The sequence below is a fragment of the Populus alba genome, chromosome 4 (genome assembly GCF_005239225.2).
Source record: "Populus alba chromosome 4, ASM523922v2, whole genome shotgun sequence".
NCBI lineage: Eukaryota > Viridiplantae > Streptophyta > Magnoliopsida > Malpighiales > Salicaceae > Populus > Populus alba.
In genome coordinates this window covers 16,255,901-16,274,153 of record NC_133287.1, presented here as the reverse complement: position 1 = coordinate 16,274,153, position 18,253 = coordinate 16,255,901, and the positions used below count along the sequence as shown (strand labels likewise).

Genomic DNA, 18,253 nt, shown 5'->3' with positions numbered 1-18,253 from the left:
TTTTAAAAAAAAAAAATTACAATTTTATTACGTACAAAATTCATTCGACAAGAACTATAATTTTCATGATTTTTTGAGCATGCAATAAAATTAAGTAAAATATTATCAGGAATAAAATTGAGATTACAGTATGAGTAAATTTAATTCACCTTAAACTATTTTTTTTAACAAACAAAAAAAAAATATTATTCACGTTCACATGAATAGTGCGAGTAAAATCAATTAATTGCACTGGTTTTTCAAAAAAAAAAAAAACCCTAAACTTTTCATGTGAACAATGCGAGTGAATTAATTCACTCGCACTGGTTTTTTGAAATCTTTAATAAAATAAAATAAAATAAACTATTCACTTTAGTGAACAGTGCTACAGTGGAGCCATGCTCCACTATTGATGTTAGGTAGTGTTTGGAAATCCGATTGAAACTGCATTCCCAAAAAATTCAAAAGTTTTTTTTTTTTGCTAAAATTTAATACGGTTTGTATTTTTTAGATCGTTTTGATATACTGATGTTAAAAATAATTTTTTAAAAATGAAAAAACATCATTGACATGCATTTCAGCATGAAAAGTTATTTGAAAAGCAATCGCTACCACACTGTTAAACATACTCTTAATTTTCAGACGAGAAGCAACAAACCTGCGGTACCATGTAAATCCTGCCCACTAAAAACAATTTTATTTTAGTTACCAAACGTTAATTCACGTGGTTACGGGTAAATCTCACCTGCAACTATGTTAACGAACAAGCATTTAGTTTTTTTTTAAAGACAAGAGTTGTGTCCTTGTTTAACGGAATGTGTTTAGAAATACAGTCTAATCCACATTCTTAAAATTTTTGAATTTTTTTTATATTTTATATTATTTTGATATATTAATATTAAAAATAATTTTTTAAAAAATAAATTCATCACTTTGAATGCCTAGGTGAACCAACGGAGTCAGACTGAACTGGAAGTGCCAAAATCCATCACCCACTTTTAAAAATTTTCTTCAAAATAATGAATTTTTACATCCAAAATTTCCACCCTTCTTGAACAAAGTTAACATTCAAACACAGAAGGAACCAGAGTTCAAAGTACTCCATGCCACCCCCTCTAGATTCTGCCCTCCATTTTTCCTAGTCAGGTTTTTTTCCCGATCCCTCTTTTGGGAATATGAAACAGATTTTCAAGGACTAACAACAAACTGGAAAACAGACTGACAAGAGTGCCTAAAATCCAGTGCAGCATCATTGACAATATCACTTCATGTTGTATGGTTTAATCAAAGCCTAAAACATTGACAAATCTGGGGGTGGTCCATACACAGTCCTCCAAGAAAATGGGGTTAGCCATTTACCACCTTCTCCTGAAAGAAAACATTACACCAGTCAGTATAAATGCCTGACCTCCTAAACAACTTGCTGCCTTAAACAATCAGAACACTCAGGGCTGTCATAAAATATAGCCTGTACTTGAAGTTCTGCAACTGCTAGATAAATTATTATTTTTTTCAAGACAGAAAAAATATAGAGGGAATTATGAAACGAATGAAAAATGATGTTGGATAGACTCATATAACAGTGAGAATTGATGCTATTAATTGCTGGAAAACAATATCCAGCTAAAATAGTGCTCGATCATTGAAATGCAAAATCATTTCAACATGTAGCCTGGATGAAACTGTAAAATACATCACCCATCTAAAGCAAAATATTCTAAAACGTTAATAGGTTGATGTGAATAGTAAGAACTCACCATGGGAGTTATCGATACTCAGCCCCAAAAGTTTGCTTGTTGCCTCAGCCAAACTAAAAGCTTCAGGTGTGTTATCCCCTTCAGAGCAGTAACACAGTAAACATGTAACTTTTATCCCTTTTGCCTGAGTTCAAAAACCCAAAAGCTTATACAAGTCAGATTTATTTTTTGATCCATGTGCATTGAACATTGTGGTTAGGAACTTAAATGTTGAAGCGGAAACTACTCTTAAAACATGAATCCAGTTGAAAGCTAAATAGAGCATGCCATGGAGTGCGTCATAAGGGTGTTGACACATGGGGGACTAGTTCATCATGCTTCTTGAAAATTATTACCTTGAAACAAGAAAAAAGGGCTGCAAAAGGCAAACTTGGGTAGTAATCCTCGTCTTCTGGTTCGTCTTCAAATGGTAGGTTGTCTTCCTGCCTGGCATTTCCTTCAGCTAAAGAGCTAAGATATTTCCAAGACCTTTGATCAGGATTATATTCCTGCCATTTTTTCCACCCAAGCCGTTCACAACAATCATCTGTTCCATCAGTATTGGTGCTAGATAGGTAAAATATCTGCATGCCACTGAAGATAGCTAAATGATTAGACGACGGCAGAGTCTATCTAGGTCATTGCTTTGGTGTAAGCAAGTTTGAATATTTTCTCCACTAACAGTTTCTCCATCAGTAAGTTCCCATTTATGTACTTCTCCAGCCTAAAACAGTTTTTATCCATTTCTAAAAAGGACCAAGTTTCAGAAATTTTCAATAATAGGGAGAACTTGAAAATAACAAGACTTAAGGGTCCCTTCATCAAGCAAAACAAAGATTTAGGGGTTATTTGGCCAGATATTCAATAATGTTTAGATGCTTTGAGTACAGGCTTACTGTTAAAAATGTCATACCAATTAAACAACTTTAAAGCTTATAAATAACAGCTAAGCATCAATTGAAGAAACCACGATTAGTGATTTGAATACCTTGATGTATCAATCTTTTGCAATCTCATAAACTCTAAGCTAGAAAGCACCAAAACATGATTCATTCCAGTAGCAACAGCAAAATCAGCTAGGTTCCTAGCAAATTCGACCATCATCCCCTGTTTAAAGAAATTTGTCCCCGTTACTAATTTCCAAAAAAAGCAAATGGTTATTATATTGAAAGTTCATCAAATACACAAATGAAACCAACTTCTCATGCATGGTTAGAAGTGTTATCCAAAATCAGTGGCGATTCAAAGACATGGAAGATATGAAAGCCGTGGAAAACTCTGATTAGAATTCCCATTAGGTTCCAGTGACTCATCAATACATCCAATCAGGCTTGTGAGAGGGTTCAAAAGGGGAATAAAAACTGATTGTGAATGAAAAATCCTTTCAGCTGGGCTATCAGTAGTTTCCAGTTTTGTATAGCAAACTGCAAAAGCATAAAAATTAAAGCATGGAACTACTTTACCTAACTTGCATGGCATGGCATTTAAATTATCAGTTCATATTTCGTCTGCGGGACTGTAGTTTCCATAGTTCAAGTACACACAATTCCCTTGACATGAGTTTCGGTTTCAGACACATAAGGTCAAAATGCCCACCCTACCATAAAACTCATTTACTCAACATTACATAATCCATTACAATTCCCACAAATTTACCAGCTTTGCAACTTTTTTGCTACATATCATCAACTTTACTAACTCCAGGAATCAACAAAAAACATCCACCCAAACAAACACATTCTTACGCTCACCAAAAGGACATCCAATCCCACATCCAAATTCACTTACGTAATTATTAGAAAGAAAGGAAAAGACAACAATCCCACTACCTTAACAACCGGAGATCGTTGTTGCACGAGCGCCACCCCATTATTCCTCGAATCATAAGCTGCGGAAAACAATAAGCCAAAAAGAAAAAACTCAATTCAATGCCTCCAACAACATCAACACGCACATACACAAAACCAAAAATTAAACTGACAATAAAAAAATCCAAAAAAAAAAAGGCAATTAACAACCTTCAAGAGGAAGAGCAAGCTCGCCGCAAGGAGTGGGACCATAAGCATCGTTACCAACACAAGGCAAGATATAAGGATCATCCAAATACCCAATTCTTTCAGCTCTTGTTGATGATACTAACAAATCAACTGCTAACTGCCCAACATTACCTATTGATAATGCAGGCTAAAAACCCACAAAAAATCGCAAGACAAAACATAAAATTAAGCATGTAATGACATCATTAATAGCAAAACCCTGAAAATACTTAAACTTTATGAGAAAGCTTGCAACTTTAACATACCAGAATCAGAGTTGAGGTTTCCTTGTTAAGGCATTTTCCTTCTTCGATTATGAATTCCATTTTCCTTTTCCTTTCAAGAAACTAAATTTGGGTTTCCTTTTTAATGCAAATGATGATTCCAGTTCTTGCCGCTTTTATGTAGCCAAGAGTGCTCTTCTTGCGACTTGAAGAACAAGATAGGTGTTTGGGCTATAATTTTAATATTTCGTCCATCTGTTTTTCATGGGCCGAAGGAAAATATGACCCAAGTTGCCAGCATTAAGCCTTTCAGTTGATGGGCCTGATACCGAGGTTTCGGCTTTTCTCCTCCTGAAATCATTGGCAACGACAAGAATTGTACAGTATCGGCTTGCATTTTCCTTCATCCGTGTTCTCCTGTCAAAGGGTTTCCAGCTCTCCCTATCCCTGCTTGCCTGCAATTTTCTTTTCTTCTTTATATTTCATACGTTTAGGTGTCGTATATAATGACCAAACCAAGACAGTTGCCGATGCACAAACCTTTTTGAATTCGAACAGCATGAAATTTTAATGTTGATGTCACAATATTATAATCAATATATGTGAGTGTCTGAACTTGTTTCTCAAAGTTTCTCGTCATCGCAACTATTAATGTAATTAAGCAGTAAATCATTAAGAAACTTGAACCTATCCTATGACCCCCTGACCCCATGACTCTTTGACTATGTGGCTAGGTGCTGGCATCATATGCATGTCGCCCTACCAGGCTTAACTCTTATGCATTTAGATTTAGCCATGTGCTAAGTCCAAAACATTAAGATCTAGTAAGTTACCATACCTGATACACCTGTATTTAGTTATGTGTTAAGCCCAAGACAATGTGGGTCTATCAGGTTGTTAAACCCAAAACACATGGATTAACTATCTATTAAGCTTAAGATAGCGTGGATCTAGCAAGTTGGTAGACCCAATATATTCAAATTCAATTTATAGGAAGAGTTTTGCCCCATGAGCTCAACTATATTTTGTATCATAATCTCCATACACCTCTAAATGTATAAGAATCTCTCAAGAGCCTATCATATTTATCCTTCATTAATGTATATCTATCCCTTATTAAATAATATCAAGGAAAAATAACATTTTATTCAATCCTTTTTATAAAAAGACAAGATTTATAAAGTATAAATATCTCATGAATTCTTCAAACTTTAGACTCACAATCTCGTCATTCGTAATATTATCGGAAAAATATTTAAATATATTTATTTAATCATAGTCCCTACATTTGTTAAAAAGAATCTTTTGAAGATATTGATAACCTATCACTTTAGCTTTCTAGTCAAGGTGATAACCATCAGCCATTTTGTCTAAAAAAATAAATCAAATTATTAAAATGAAGAGATTATGTATAAATCTTTTGAAAACGATCAGAGAGCGTATCTTGGGACAAGCTAAAAAGTCAGTAGAGGTCATTTAATTTGGCCGGTTGCTAAGCAGATGCTCTACTTAATTCTTTATTAACTCTATCATAGTTGACTTAATCCTCTTCCCTGTTGCTCGCACCAACACTTTTTTACTTCGTAAAGCAACGTGCAGTGGATTAGAACAAAGGATTTATTATCTTAGGTGAAAATTCTGCTAAGTGGCATGATATGAGGAAAGGAAGTTGTTTTATAAACCCTAGGTCTTCTTCGTATACCTAAACTTCAGTAGTTTTAAACACTTGTTGATGCAAAAAGGAGAACACCTGTGTTAATTTAATCTGCTGTCTATTAATTACCATTTCTTTAACCTCCTTGCTTATGTAATCAAATATAATCTCAAGGAAATCTTTGGATTGATGCTTTGGTTCTATATATACTCACCCTGTAAACGTGTTTACCAATCACTCCTGGATAATATTTATCAAGAAAAAGCAAATCAAGAAATCATCAACTGTCTCCGACTCTCCACCTTGTTTTTTTTTTTTTTTTTTTTGTATAAACTATTTCCCCTTATCACGTATGCTTGTTGCTTGTGCAATCTTTCTTGTTGCATAAACCTAAGATCAATTATGGCGTGACTAAGCACTTTGTTCATCCCTAAGGGAGCAGACAAATGCAGAGAGAGTTCCAAGAAACAATACCATGTACGGAATCCAATTATTTAATTATTTTTTTTTAATGTTCAGGTCAGTTTGTACGTATTTTAATTAATCTCACGGGTCCTGAAATTAACGACCATTTAAGTTTCTAGTAACCATCATATTAACAACCATAGAGTTTGAATTTGAGATTACAAAAAAATAAATTTTTTAATCCTAAATTTTTATCATTAGACTAGATGGTTTATTTAAAAGTCTTCTTGCTTGTTTGAGTGATTGATTAATAAAGTATGGTAGACGCAAATCATGTCCGGTGGAGTGGCAATGAGAGTGTTTGATGGTTAACAAACATGCCATAAAGATATCAGAATTCATCATCGTAATTTTAATATTATGAGCTTCATCGACACATGCCTTGATTCTGCTCCCCTTTGTCAAACTTTAAGTTGCTGCTGCTTGTGGAGGTAGTCAATACTTTTGCATTAGAGACAAGTGTCGATGGAATACTTTCTAGCTTATAATGGGTTATTCTTTGCTTATTAGCATTTTAATATAAAAAAAACATATTGATTAAATAATATAGTTTTTAAAAAATTAATAAAATAAGAGTGAATACCGTATTTCTTCGATCATAACATGAATAAACTATGTTATTTTATTAATTATTTTTTAAATTGTTATATTTCATCAATATTTTAAAAAAGAAAAACATGCTAATTGTTTTTAATAAATTGATAGCCACTATCCAAAATAGGTAGAAAGTAAAAATAAGAGGTTTCAATTTCAAACAAGGACAAACAAATCTAGTTAAGGTGGTGTCTTGATTGATAATGATATTTGGCAAATTCAAAATATCATAATGAGAAATACATTAAAATAAGAGGATCATGATCTTGTACATGATCCCCTTCTTCTTCATTTTCCCTTCCAATTTAAAAAACAATTGAAATTAGGTTAACCCATTTGAGTCCCTTGAAAAGGAGCACCTAATCCATGAATGAAGTTTGTATTTGTAATCGATGAAGTCAACAGTTTTTGACAATGTTGTTTGTACATGCCTCCAAATTCAAAAGAGAAGATAATAATAAAAAAAAACTCTGTATTTCTTACCCTCCGGCGACAAATTTATATATACATTGTACATGTTGTAAATTCAACAAGAATACAAATGAACGGCTGTTTTCCTGTGTCCCACCAGCTATCATGCATTCGCCAAAATATGATGAAAAGTCGTTACTGTCTCAGCAAGTATGTTTTGCTTGTATCAGCACTTTTTTTATCAAATAATTATTTTAATTTAATAATTTAAATTATTAGATAAAATTATAACATATGATTTATATTATTCTCTAACATATTTCCTTAAGTTATAACTATTAGATAAACTATTAGGTCTTTTAAACTTGAAATTTACACAAAGTTTATATTACTTGTGTTTAATTTTTATCAAATAAATAAGAATTGTGAAATTTAAATTCGTGACCACTTAATCATCTAGGTTATAATATCATATCAAAGAACTATTTTAACTAATATTTAAGTTGTTAGATAAGATCTCATGATATAATTTATATTATTTTCTAACAATTTGATGGTTTTAATATGATTAACAAAATATTGTTATCCAATTTCATGGGTAAATATTAACAAATTTCAACATTAGTGGCAAATGCAGCTGAAGAGATTTGCTAGTGAATTTCGGTTTAACGAGAAATTCATATGTGAGGCAGGACTGTGTTATTAATGATCTATTCATGAGTTTGTATTCTATTCTGTATCATGATCTCATTGGATCGATGCTACCTCCATATATCTAATTTAGAGCTTTAAGTCGTGATTTACCAAAAAAAACCAGAGTCCCATTTTCAAATTTTGACATTAGTGCTGCTCAAATTGCTTTTCAAACCCGGCAATGTATTTTCATTTGGGAAAATAAAATGTTTATCCACCTTTTGCAGTTTTTTAATAAAAAAAAAATAGTAAGTGTTGCCCCATCTTCATTTCATAGATCACTACATTTGTGGACTCATTAAAACAATCTCCAGAGGTAAATTAAAAAATATTTATAATTTTATAGATTATTTATACATTAAAAAATAATATGAGTAAAATTAAAAAAAAATTATAGAATAACCTAATAAAATACAAAACAAAATCTAAAAAAAGAGAGGATAAAATATAAGAAAACATCATCTAAAACAAAACCCAAGAAAACCTTGGCTAACCTTCTGAACCTATTATAATTTCTAAAACATACAACTCATGAAATTCTAGACTCGGATTTAATCCATAAGCTTAACTCTCAACAAGTTTAGTTTTGAAGAAATTTGATAGCAAAAAAAAAAACCCATGGATGATGAGATTCGAAAAAAAAATAAAGACAATTTAAGAAATGATTTCAAATAAAATAAATAGCAATTAAAAAAATAAAAATTAAATTTGAAAGAGTAAAAATCATAAGGGTGAAATTAAAAAACATCTATAATCTCATATATTATTTATAGATTAAATAATAGAGGTGAAATTAAAAAAAAAAAAGAATATAGAAACAAAACCTAAAAAGGATGAAACATATGAAAACATCACCTTAAAAATAAAAAATAGTAGAGATGTTAAATTGGAAATAATTATAGGGGCAACCCAATAAAAGGCAAACCTCAAAAACTAACTAAGCAAAACCCAACAAAAAAAAAAAAGAAGAAGAAAACATTACCTTAAAAAAAAAACAAAAACAAAACACATTCGGTTAAGACTTATTAAAAAAAACAAAAACAAAACATCTTCGATTAAGACTTATTAGCTTGATCTAATTTCTAAAATTCACAACCCATGAAATCTTGGATATGAATTCAATCAAGAAACTTAATTTTCAACCAATTTAATTTTTAAGAATGAAATTTGTGAAAAAAAATATTAATAAAAAAACTAGTAAAAGCCAAAAAAATAACAACAAAAAGAATAAGAAAAACATTTGATAGAAAAAAAAAACTCAAGAATGATAAAATTTAAAAATAAGAAAAAAAATGATCCATAATAAAATAAATAACAATTAAAATAATAAAATTTGAAAGATTAAAAAAATCATAGTGCGGTGAAATTAAAAACATTTATAATTTGATAGATTATTTATATATTTGAAAATTATAGGTGGTGAGATTAAAAAAAACATTTATAATTTTATAAATTATATGTAGATTTAAAAATAGTAGAGAGTGAAATTAAAAGGCATTTATAATTTTATAGCTTATTCTAAAATAAATAAATATTAATAAAAAAAATATGGACCAAATATAAAGAAAAAAAAAATAAAGGGCTGTTATTAAATTTTACTAGCAAAATTTAAGGAGAGAACGAAGAAGAAAAAGAAGAAAAAGAAAAAGAAAAATGGTGAGTGTGTGTATTGTTGATACTTGTTATGGTTACTATCACTATATATATAATTTAAGCATGAATTATGACAATATTTTATCTAAGAATTTAAAGTAAAATTAAAATAAAAACCTAATTTAAATCATTCACATTTCAAACCAATTAAAATTACATCATACATCATAATTTCTAACATTTCAAAACAATCCAAAAATATTATCTTTGGACTTTTTACATACAAAATGATTTAACAACTTGTTCCATTGGAGTTTTTAACACAGAAGTAGAATTTCTACAAATAAATTATGGATCAATGTGTTGTTATTATATACCTGAAAATTTATTTCATATGAAGTTATTCACACTTAAATATAACATGAGATAAAATATATACAAAATTAAATATTCCTTAATTCAACTTAAATAGGTCAATCATTTATAAAATTAACAATCTAAATCATTAATAATTTTGGTATCTTATTGTAAAACATTTCATTTTCATAATGATTTCTTTTTAAGATCATACATAGACCCTTATCCCAAAAATACTTATTCGCATTTTTAAAATTCAAACATGAATTTCAAATTCTAGAATAACTAACCAAACATGCCCAAACTAGACATTAATTCTTATTCCGAGATAACTAGCTCCAAATACCCAAATTAGGCGTTAGTTTCTATTCCAGTATAATTAGCTCGACATACTTAAACGAAGTATTAGTTTCTATTACTAAATAACTAGCTTGAAATACCCAAACTAAGCGTTAGTTTCTATTCCAGTATAACTAGCTCGACATACTTAAACTAGGTGTTAGTTTCTATTACAAGATAATTAACTCGACATAATACAAGATGCTATAAGTTATAACTTAAATGGAACTTCAAAATCATGCTTAACTTTAAATAAATAATAAAAAGTCATGGTTTTTAACATTAACCTTAGAATTTGAGTTATGTTAGTCGCTCATGTTGTGTAATAATACCAAAAATTTCACATGTACCAATACATATATTTTATAAATTTCAAATCTTTATCCATACATAATCCAAATTCTCATTTAAACATCATCAACAAATTTTTCAATTTGAAAAAAAAAAAAAATCAAAGTCGTAAATTTCTTGTTTTCCTTTTCCTATCCGAAAATTATGCATAAATATGGAATAATATTCCATTTTAATTTTTCTTAATATAAATCTCTAATTCATCCATCAATAGTTTAATTTACATGTTAATAATCACACTCCATAGTAAATTAATCATCGTAATTAATTTTGTCTTAGCTGAAATTGTCTCCTTCATAGGCTTTTTTTTTTTCAATCACTTCACCCTACATTTTTCATTCAAACACACAATTCTACGCAATAAATCTATCATTTGCATTAAATAATCCAAACACTGATTATTTTTTTTTTTTATGTGGCTGAAAGCTTTGCCTAAAAAGAGGAATAAATTCTCTTCAATTCTTTCAAATTTAGTTGTTACCCAATTATTTTTCACATAATTAAACATTAATTAATAATCAAAACACATCATCTAACACTCTAACATTCAATTTCAAGAATCCCTATACCCTAATACTTCTCATTAAACATTACACACAAAAACCATTTAAATCAATTGTTTTTGGAAAGTTTTGTTACCTGGAAACTCAAAGGTCGAAAGCTTGAAAATACCCTCTTTCTTCCTTCACTCTTCTTTCTTCCCTCCAAAAATCCTTAACCATATATTTTTTTTTAAGATTTTGGGCCTTGGATCTACCAATTTCATGTTCAATTCTCCCCCTAACACACTTTTATTTCTTAATCTACCTCTCTTTTGTGTTTTTATGATGAGTTTTCTTAAGTTTTCTTCACAATATTTTGTTCTTATTCCTGACTCTCGTTCCCAAGTTTCCTTGTTCACTTGAGAACTTCTCTATAAAACTTTAATTATATGGATCTTATTATTCCTTACCTCTTTCTTGTCGAGATCCAACACTCTTATAAGTATTACTTTCAAGGTCAAGTCCTCTTCAATTTCTATATGGACTTGCAAAAACACTAATTAAGGATCTATCTTGGCCTTGCATAGCAATAAGACATGAAATATATCATGGAACTTAGCCATATATGTATATACAGGGGCAAAGTCAACTGATATGTTATAGGTTGATCAATTCTCTTAACAACTACTAAGGGCTCCCATGTATCTCGGTGCTAGTTTCTTTTTCATAGCATATACTTCTATTATGAGACTTTCAAGTATATCTTATCTCCTACTTTAAATTTAAAGGTCTCCTCCTATCTTTTAGCAGTAAATTGGTAATTTATGAAATGAATACAAAAAAATACCCCATCCTCATTCTTACGTGGACTCAACATAAATACAAATAATCAAACTAAAATTTAAACCATACAAATTTATTTCTAGCAAAAACATAAATAAGCTATGATTTGTTGATATCGAATATCATTTTTTTTATGAATTGAAAAAGATATTAATTAATTAACTATTATTAAAACCAAGAACATAGTTTAACCGTGCCAAAATAATCAGCAACATGTGTGTGTGTGTATATAATAACGGATTACACTGTATATAATTTCATTATTATCTGTCTCATCTTTCTTCTTCTTCTTTTTTTGTCTTATCAATTTTGAAAAAAAGTATTGATTTTGTCTTATAAACTAGCAAGGAAAATTGATCACGTTCTCAAAATTGCCGAATGTCAATCAAATTAAAATACAAATACAAATCCTATTGATCTTTTGACTAAATAAGGCATTGATTATAATTGCAATTCAAACATGTTTTTAATATTTTTTTAAAAAATTTAAATTAATATTTTCTTAATATTTTAATATTAAAAAAAACAATTTTTTAATATATTTTTAATGAAAAAAATATTTTAAAACAACTTTTTGCCGCAAGTTAGAAATGACCGGACTCCCTCCACCAGCAACTACAGACACCCAACGGGGCCATGCAGTCATGCTAACGTAGTATGACCTAAGTGCACACGTGTTGGTTCATAACTGGTGGTAGAAATCACTCTTAGGTTTCGTGGCTATAAAGCAGATAAAGCTGTGTTGCCAGGGAAACCGTTACGTGGGCGTTAGGCGTTAGCTTTGTGACGGCGAGGGGCTTAACGGAGGTCTCTGTCCTTTACCAATTTGAGAGATGCAGGTGTCAGCCATAAAAAGAAAGAAGGGTTTGACATTTGGTGCGCGCCCAAAGGCATGAAATTAGCCAAAAGCGGCTACGGGTCGACAAGGAGTTTTGGAAGAGGAATTTAATAGCGTGTGGTTCACCAACCTATGACTTACGTGAAAATATTATACTGTAATGTTATTTATTTCTCCCATGCGATAATAGGAGACATTCCAATAAAAAAAAGAAATAAGAAAAGAAATAAAAGTGATGATTGGAGGGAAAAGAAGCAACTTTAGTTGACAAATTATTAATATAGCTAGCTAGCTATAATCATTGCTGTTAAAGTCAAGACTTAACTCATATGATTTTATGTGTCAATATATATTTAATGTATAAAATTAGATTAAGAATTTAAAATTAATAAAATCAGATTTAAATAGTGTAAAATTGATAAATTTGATCCGATTTTACGAGTTTACTAAATTTGTGATATAAACCAAGTTAAGTTCAAATTTAACATTAAAATATCTGCTGACCAGTTTTACGAGATTTAATATATCTTTTAAACTGTATATTGGATAGAGCTGAAATTTTACAAGAAAATATTAAACACATGAAAATATATTGTGGTGAATTGTTATGTCAAATAGAGTTCAGGAACATAATATTTCAGAGGTGAAAAGTCAGTAGATGAATCTTTTTAAATATGTCAAACTAGACCTTCGTGTACTGTTTAGAACATATCTAAAGCTACCGATGGAAGTTTTCTGAGACTAAAGTTAAGGTGGAAACTAGACATCTGAAGCTTTTCAACCATATATTATAAGCTAAGTAATTCATCCAGATGAAAGAGAATGATATATTTGAAATCAGTATTCAAATCTATCAAGAATATAAAAAATTTGAAGATTCGAGTTACATGAAGGAATTTTAACATGAAGACTTTTTTTATTATTATATTTTATTTAATTAATTAATTTTAATTAATTATTTTTAATTTGAATTGTTTCTAACATATTAAACATTGTTTAGGAGTTTTATTTCATTATTGAATTTATGTTAGTTAATTACTACTTTAAGCCGATTAGCTTTTAACCCGAAAGGAAACTATTAGGTTCATGTTTACTTCTTATCATTTAGTGATTTCCCTGTATTGACAAGTTTTGATCTAAGATTTTTTATTTTTTCATGTCATTAATTTATTGATTCTTATTATTTATTTCTCTAGTTTTATTTAAATCATTCATTGATTATAATATTGTTGACTCACTTTATTAGATTTTAATGTAATTTAATTTCTTTGCTAGAATTGTCAATATATAATTATTTTAAACAATTACTTATAATTTTATGATTTTACTATCCAAGTCTATATTGTAATAATTTTTTGTGTCGTAGTAAAAAAATATTTTTGACAGATATTAAAAAAACAATTACAAACTTTAAAAACAGATATGCTATAATAGTGTTTAGAATCATGATCCAATGGTCATGATTTTGTTACAATTTGTTATTAGTTTTCATTAATCTTTAAAATGGTTGAGAGAAATAATAGTGTTTTGGAAGAGGGAGAATCCCGTGTAAGTAGTTAACTAGCATGGCTAGAGTGATTAATAATACAATACATGAATGGATTGGAACGGCGAGAGACTGTCCCAAAAGCATTTAGAAAGCAAAATGATTTGAAAGCATGGCTAGTTAACAATGCATTAACCTTTTTTTTTTTTTAGGGTGGTTATGGTTGTTTTTTAAATAATTTTTCGTGTTAAAATATATATTAATGATATTTTTTTATTTTTTAAAAAATAATTTTAATATCATCACATTAAAATGATTTGAAAACACTAAAAATATATTAATTTAAAATTAATAAAATTTTTTTAATTTTTTTCAAAAATATTTTTAACATACAAAAATAAATTATTAAATATAATCTTGAGCAGCATTCTTTAACGTTGTTGTCGCAACTCATCGCATGATTTCTTGTTTGCCGATAATGTAAAGGTTGATGAGAAGCATGATATGAATAATAAAACAAATAACAGCTGGCTTATTTGTCTTGAGAATTAAGCTACAATTAAACAATATCCTCGCTTCCAAAACCATAATGGCGTTAACATGTAAAAAAGGACATTCCGTATGCTGGTCTAGTATAAAAACAGAACATCCTGACGAAGTCCTAGCCATGTCAAGACTTTTTTTTTTATTTTAAAAATATTTTTAAAAAAATTTAATTTTTTTTATTTTTTTTATTAATTTTAAATTAATATATTTTTAGTATTTTCAAATTATTTTAATATACTAATATCAAAAATAATTTTTTTAAAAATACTATCATTAACATATATTTTAACATAAAAAATTATTTAAAACTACAATCACACTTTTAACCGTATGAACGCAGTTTGCACGTAATGATTCTTTCTTGATTACCCGTGAGTCCATGTTCTAGAAAGAAAATCTAAAAATATTTTCCCAAAATATAATATATAAAGACAAACACTAGCTTGTAAATACTAAACGCCTTTACAAACAAAATAAAAACGGCCGTTTATTCATTCATACTGCAAAATTTTCTATAGATTCATAGTTTCCTTATTACCGGCACAGCCAGTTTCCCGGTTAGTAATGATTGCTGCCGTTAATCTCCACGTGTCTACCTATGACACCATTAGATCACCAATTAACCACTGCTGAATCCTCCATTAATATATATAGAAACCTTAGCCCTTCTCAAACCGTTCCAGCCTTCTGCTTCCCAAACTTTTTTTCAAGAACCTCTCAAGCTTCTTTCTAGCTAAAACTCCTGATTCCTGAATTGTTATAGAACCCTCTGCTACTGATTTGCTTTCCATGAAACACGAAAGAGGCAGCACCATGGTTGCAGAACTCTCAATACACCGACCAACTTTCGGTGCTCTCTTGCATTCCGATCCTGCAACTTTTAATCAAGATGATGATGAATCAAGCAACAAAAACAGCCCAACTTCAACCAATATGAGTCCTAGATATTACAGCAGTTTCACCCCACCAAGTGGTGAGCTCTCTCCTTACCTCTCCCCATGGAGCCAAATGTCTCCATACACTAAATCTCCTTGGATAATACCATCTCCAATCAGCCATAAGCTCTCTAAAAATGGCCTTATTGGATCAATTTCACGTGAAGAAGGTCATGTTTATTCTATAGCTGCCTCTGGTGATTTTCTATACACTGGCTCCGATAGCAAGAACGTACGTGTATGGAAGAATTTGAAGGATTTTTCAGGGTTTAAATCCAACAGTGGATTGGTTAAGGCCATTGTTGTATGCGGTGAAAAGATTTTCACTTGTCATCAAGATGGCAAGATCAGAGTCTGGACGATATCTACCAGAAACCCTAGTGTTTACAGACGAGTTGGGACCTTGCCAACTCTTAAAGATTGCGTCAAAGGCTCTTTGAATCCCAAGAACTACGTAGAAGTTCGTAGACATCGCAATGTTTTACGTATCAAGCATTTCGACGCAGTTTCTTGCCTAAGCCTGAATCAAGATCAGGGTTTATTATACTCAGGATCCTGGGACAAAACCCTAAAAGTTTGGCGAGTTTCAGACTATAAATGCCTTGAATCAATCAACGCCCACGACGATGCTATAAATTCAGTTGTCACCGGGTTCGATTCTTTGGTGTTTACCGGCTCAGCTGATGGAACAGTGAAAGCATGGAGAAGGGAGCTTCAAGGGGGAGGAACTCGGCATTTTTTGGTTCAAACACTGTTAAAACATGAAAACGCCGTGACTGCGCTCTCGGTAAATCAAGAATCAGCTGTAATTTACTGTGGTTCATCCGATGGGTTGGTAAATTTTTGGGAACGTGAAAAGTTCTTGTCACATGGCGGGGTCCTCAGGGGCCACAAATTGGCCGTCCTTTGCTTGGCGTCAGCTGGTAATCTGGTGTTTAGTGGGTCCGCTGATAAAAGTATTTGTGTGTGGCGTAGGGAAGGTGGCGGCTTCCATACTTGCTTGGCAGTTTTGACTGGTCATGGTGGGCCAGTGAAATGCCTAGCCGTTAAAGGAGATCAAGAATCTGACGAAGGAGATCAGCGGTGGATAGTGTATAGTGGGAGTTTAGACAAGTCTGTTAAGGTTTGGCGCGTGACAGAGAACGCGCCAAAGTGTAGGGAGTATCCATCACCTAGGTTGGGCTTCTCTTCACATACCCAAAACAAAAGACAACATCACGGGTAGAGTGTCTTCATGACACGAGTTGAATGGTACGTGAGTCACGCGCAGCGGGGGACCCTGCTATAAACGCCATGGAAAGCGGGGTACAGTGACGCTATGGGATCCATGGATCACATGATTTTGGAGGCCAAATTGCCTAGACGCTCGGGCTTCAAGGCATGGATATATATGGTGTTGAAAATAAGTGAAAAGGCCGACAACGGATAAATTGATGGTGCATGCCAGCCATGCTTTCGGTTCGATGTCTTCATGTGTTAAGTAAAAAAGTTCCCCTCTTTGTCAAAATATTTTGTTGATGTTATAGCTCCGACTATGAAGTCTATTATTGGCAGGTTTTTAGATGGAGACAGTGGCATGCGATTAGACAACCACAGCAGAAATACTCAAAATGAACTTCCATTAGTTGTTTTGTTTAGTTTAATTACAGGAGATGTTTTGTACTTTGGAAGGACTGTGACTTGTAAATATTACCAGTATAACTTTGCAAATGCCATGTTTATGCGTTTGTATCGAAAAAGCGCAAAGGGTTTCTTGAGCACCTCCAGCAAATTATTGTTATAATATATGATCTTGAATATTCTTGATCAATTACAAATTTAAGCAGGAAACTTGAGACAGACTTGTGATTTCAAGGGACACAACTCTTGTCTTTAAAAAGAAAACTAATTAAGAATTCATTGCTAGCATATATAGAAAACTAACGAGTTTGGAGGGACAGCACTGAGCTACTTTTGAACAACAGTACTGTTGCCGACGAACATCTTAGTTTTGCAAAATGAAAAATGAAGACGTGCGATTAATCTTGTCAGCTCTCGTAGGCGAGCCGATGGCAAAAGATCGCCAAGAAGATAATGTGATGCATATGGAAGTAACTTCACGTCTCTCTCCGCACTGTAATTACTGGTAATTCTTGAAGGAGAGGAAAGGGGCAACCGCGACAAGCAAACCCAGGGGGAGTGGTTAAGAAAACAAGAAAAACCAAGGGGAATACGGAGGTCCACATGAAATTTGAATATTTCGTTTGCTTTCGTCAGGTTGAAGAATCAAATATCATTGCTTGTAAATCACTCATTTCTAATTATAAAGTCAACATATAGCTGCATGCCAAGATTCATCACTTACTAGTCAAATGAATGGATTAGGTGCGTTACTGTACCTTCAAGATTTATACGCAGATTAATCAAAGGTGTTCTCTGTAGAAAATGTAATAATCTAATCTTCTCTTGGGGGATTTTGTTTTGCACCGCTGAAAATGTGTCTCGCTCGCTTATGAATAACAAATGAATATTTATATATGCAATGATTAGAAAATCCTAGAATATTAACATAAACTAAATGAAAGCATTGTAGCAATTAATTCTTTACAGTGTTATTTTTTTTTTTCTTGAATACATGTTTTTTTTTTTATTCAAAACTGTTTTTGTCAAAAAAATTTCCTTTTATTTTATCTTTTTATGAGTTCAGCATGA

General features: G+C 31.2%; 2 protein-coding genes across 2 annotated transcripts; one reads left to right on the top strand and one right to left on the bottom strand.

Annotated features, from left to right (window-relative positions):
• Positions 1-940: 940 nt before the first annotated feature.
• Positions 941-4,171, bottom strand: LOC118050734 (uncharacterized). The gene is made up of 7 exons (XM_035061178.2): positions 4,018-4,171; positions 3,734-3,899; positions 3,545-3,603; positions 2,704-2,822; positions 2,072-2,309; positions 1,737-1,860; positions 941-1,347 (listed from the first exon to the last, which is right to left on the bottom strand). The coding sequence occupies exons 1-7, from the start codon at positions 4,075-4,077 to the stop codon at positions 1,271-1,273; spliced, it is 843 nt and encodes a 280-aa protein (XP_034917069.1). The 5' UTR covers positions 4,078-4,171; the 3' UTR covers positions 941-1,270.
• Positions 4,172-15,299: 11,128 nt separating this feature from the next.
• LOC118050732 (protein JINGUBANG) lies at positions 15,300-17,322 on the top strand. The gene has a single exon (XM_035061177.2). It carries the CDS (start codon positions 15,417-15,419, stop codon positions 16,785-16,787), a length of 1,371 nt encoding a protein of 456 aa, XP_034917068.1. The 5' UTR covers positions 15,300-15,416; the 3' UTR covers positions 16,788-17,322.
• Positions 17,323-18,253: the final 931 nt, after the last annotated feature.

Bases quoted from the DNA above. Each gene is read 5' to 3' on its own strand.
- LOC118050734 (XM_035061178.2), bottom strand. From the start codon at position 4,077: ATGGAATTCATAATCGAAGAAGGAAAATGCCTTAACAAGGAAACCTCA. The intron at 2,310-2,703 runs GTATTCAAATCA...AGCTATCTTCAG, and splicing joins CAAAAGATTGATACATCAAG to TGGCATGCAGATATTTTACC. The intron at 1,348-1,736 runs GTGAGTTCTTAC...GTTTTCTTTCAG, and splicing joins GAGTATCGATAACTCCCATG to GAGAAGGTGGTAAATGGCTA.
- LOC118050732 (XM_035061177.2), top strand. From the start codon at position 15,417: ATGAAACACGAAAGAGGCAGCACCATGGTTGCAGAACTCTCAATACAC.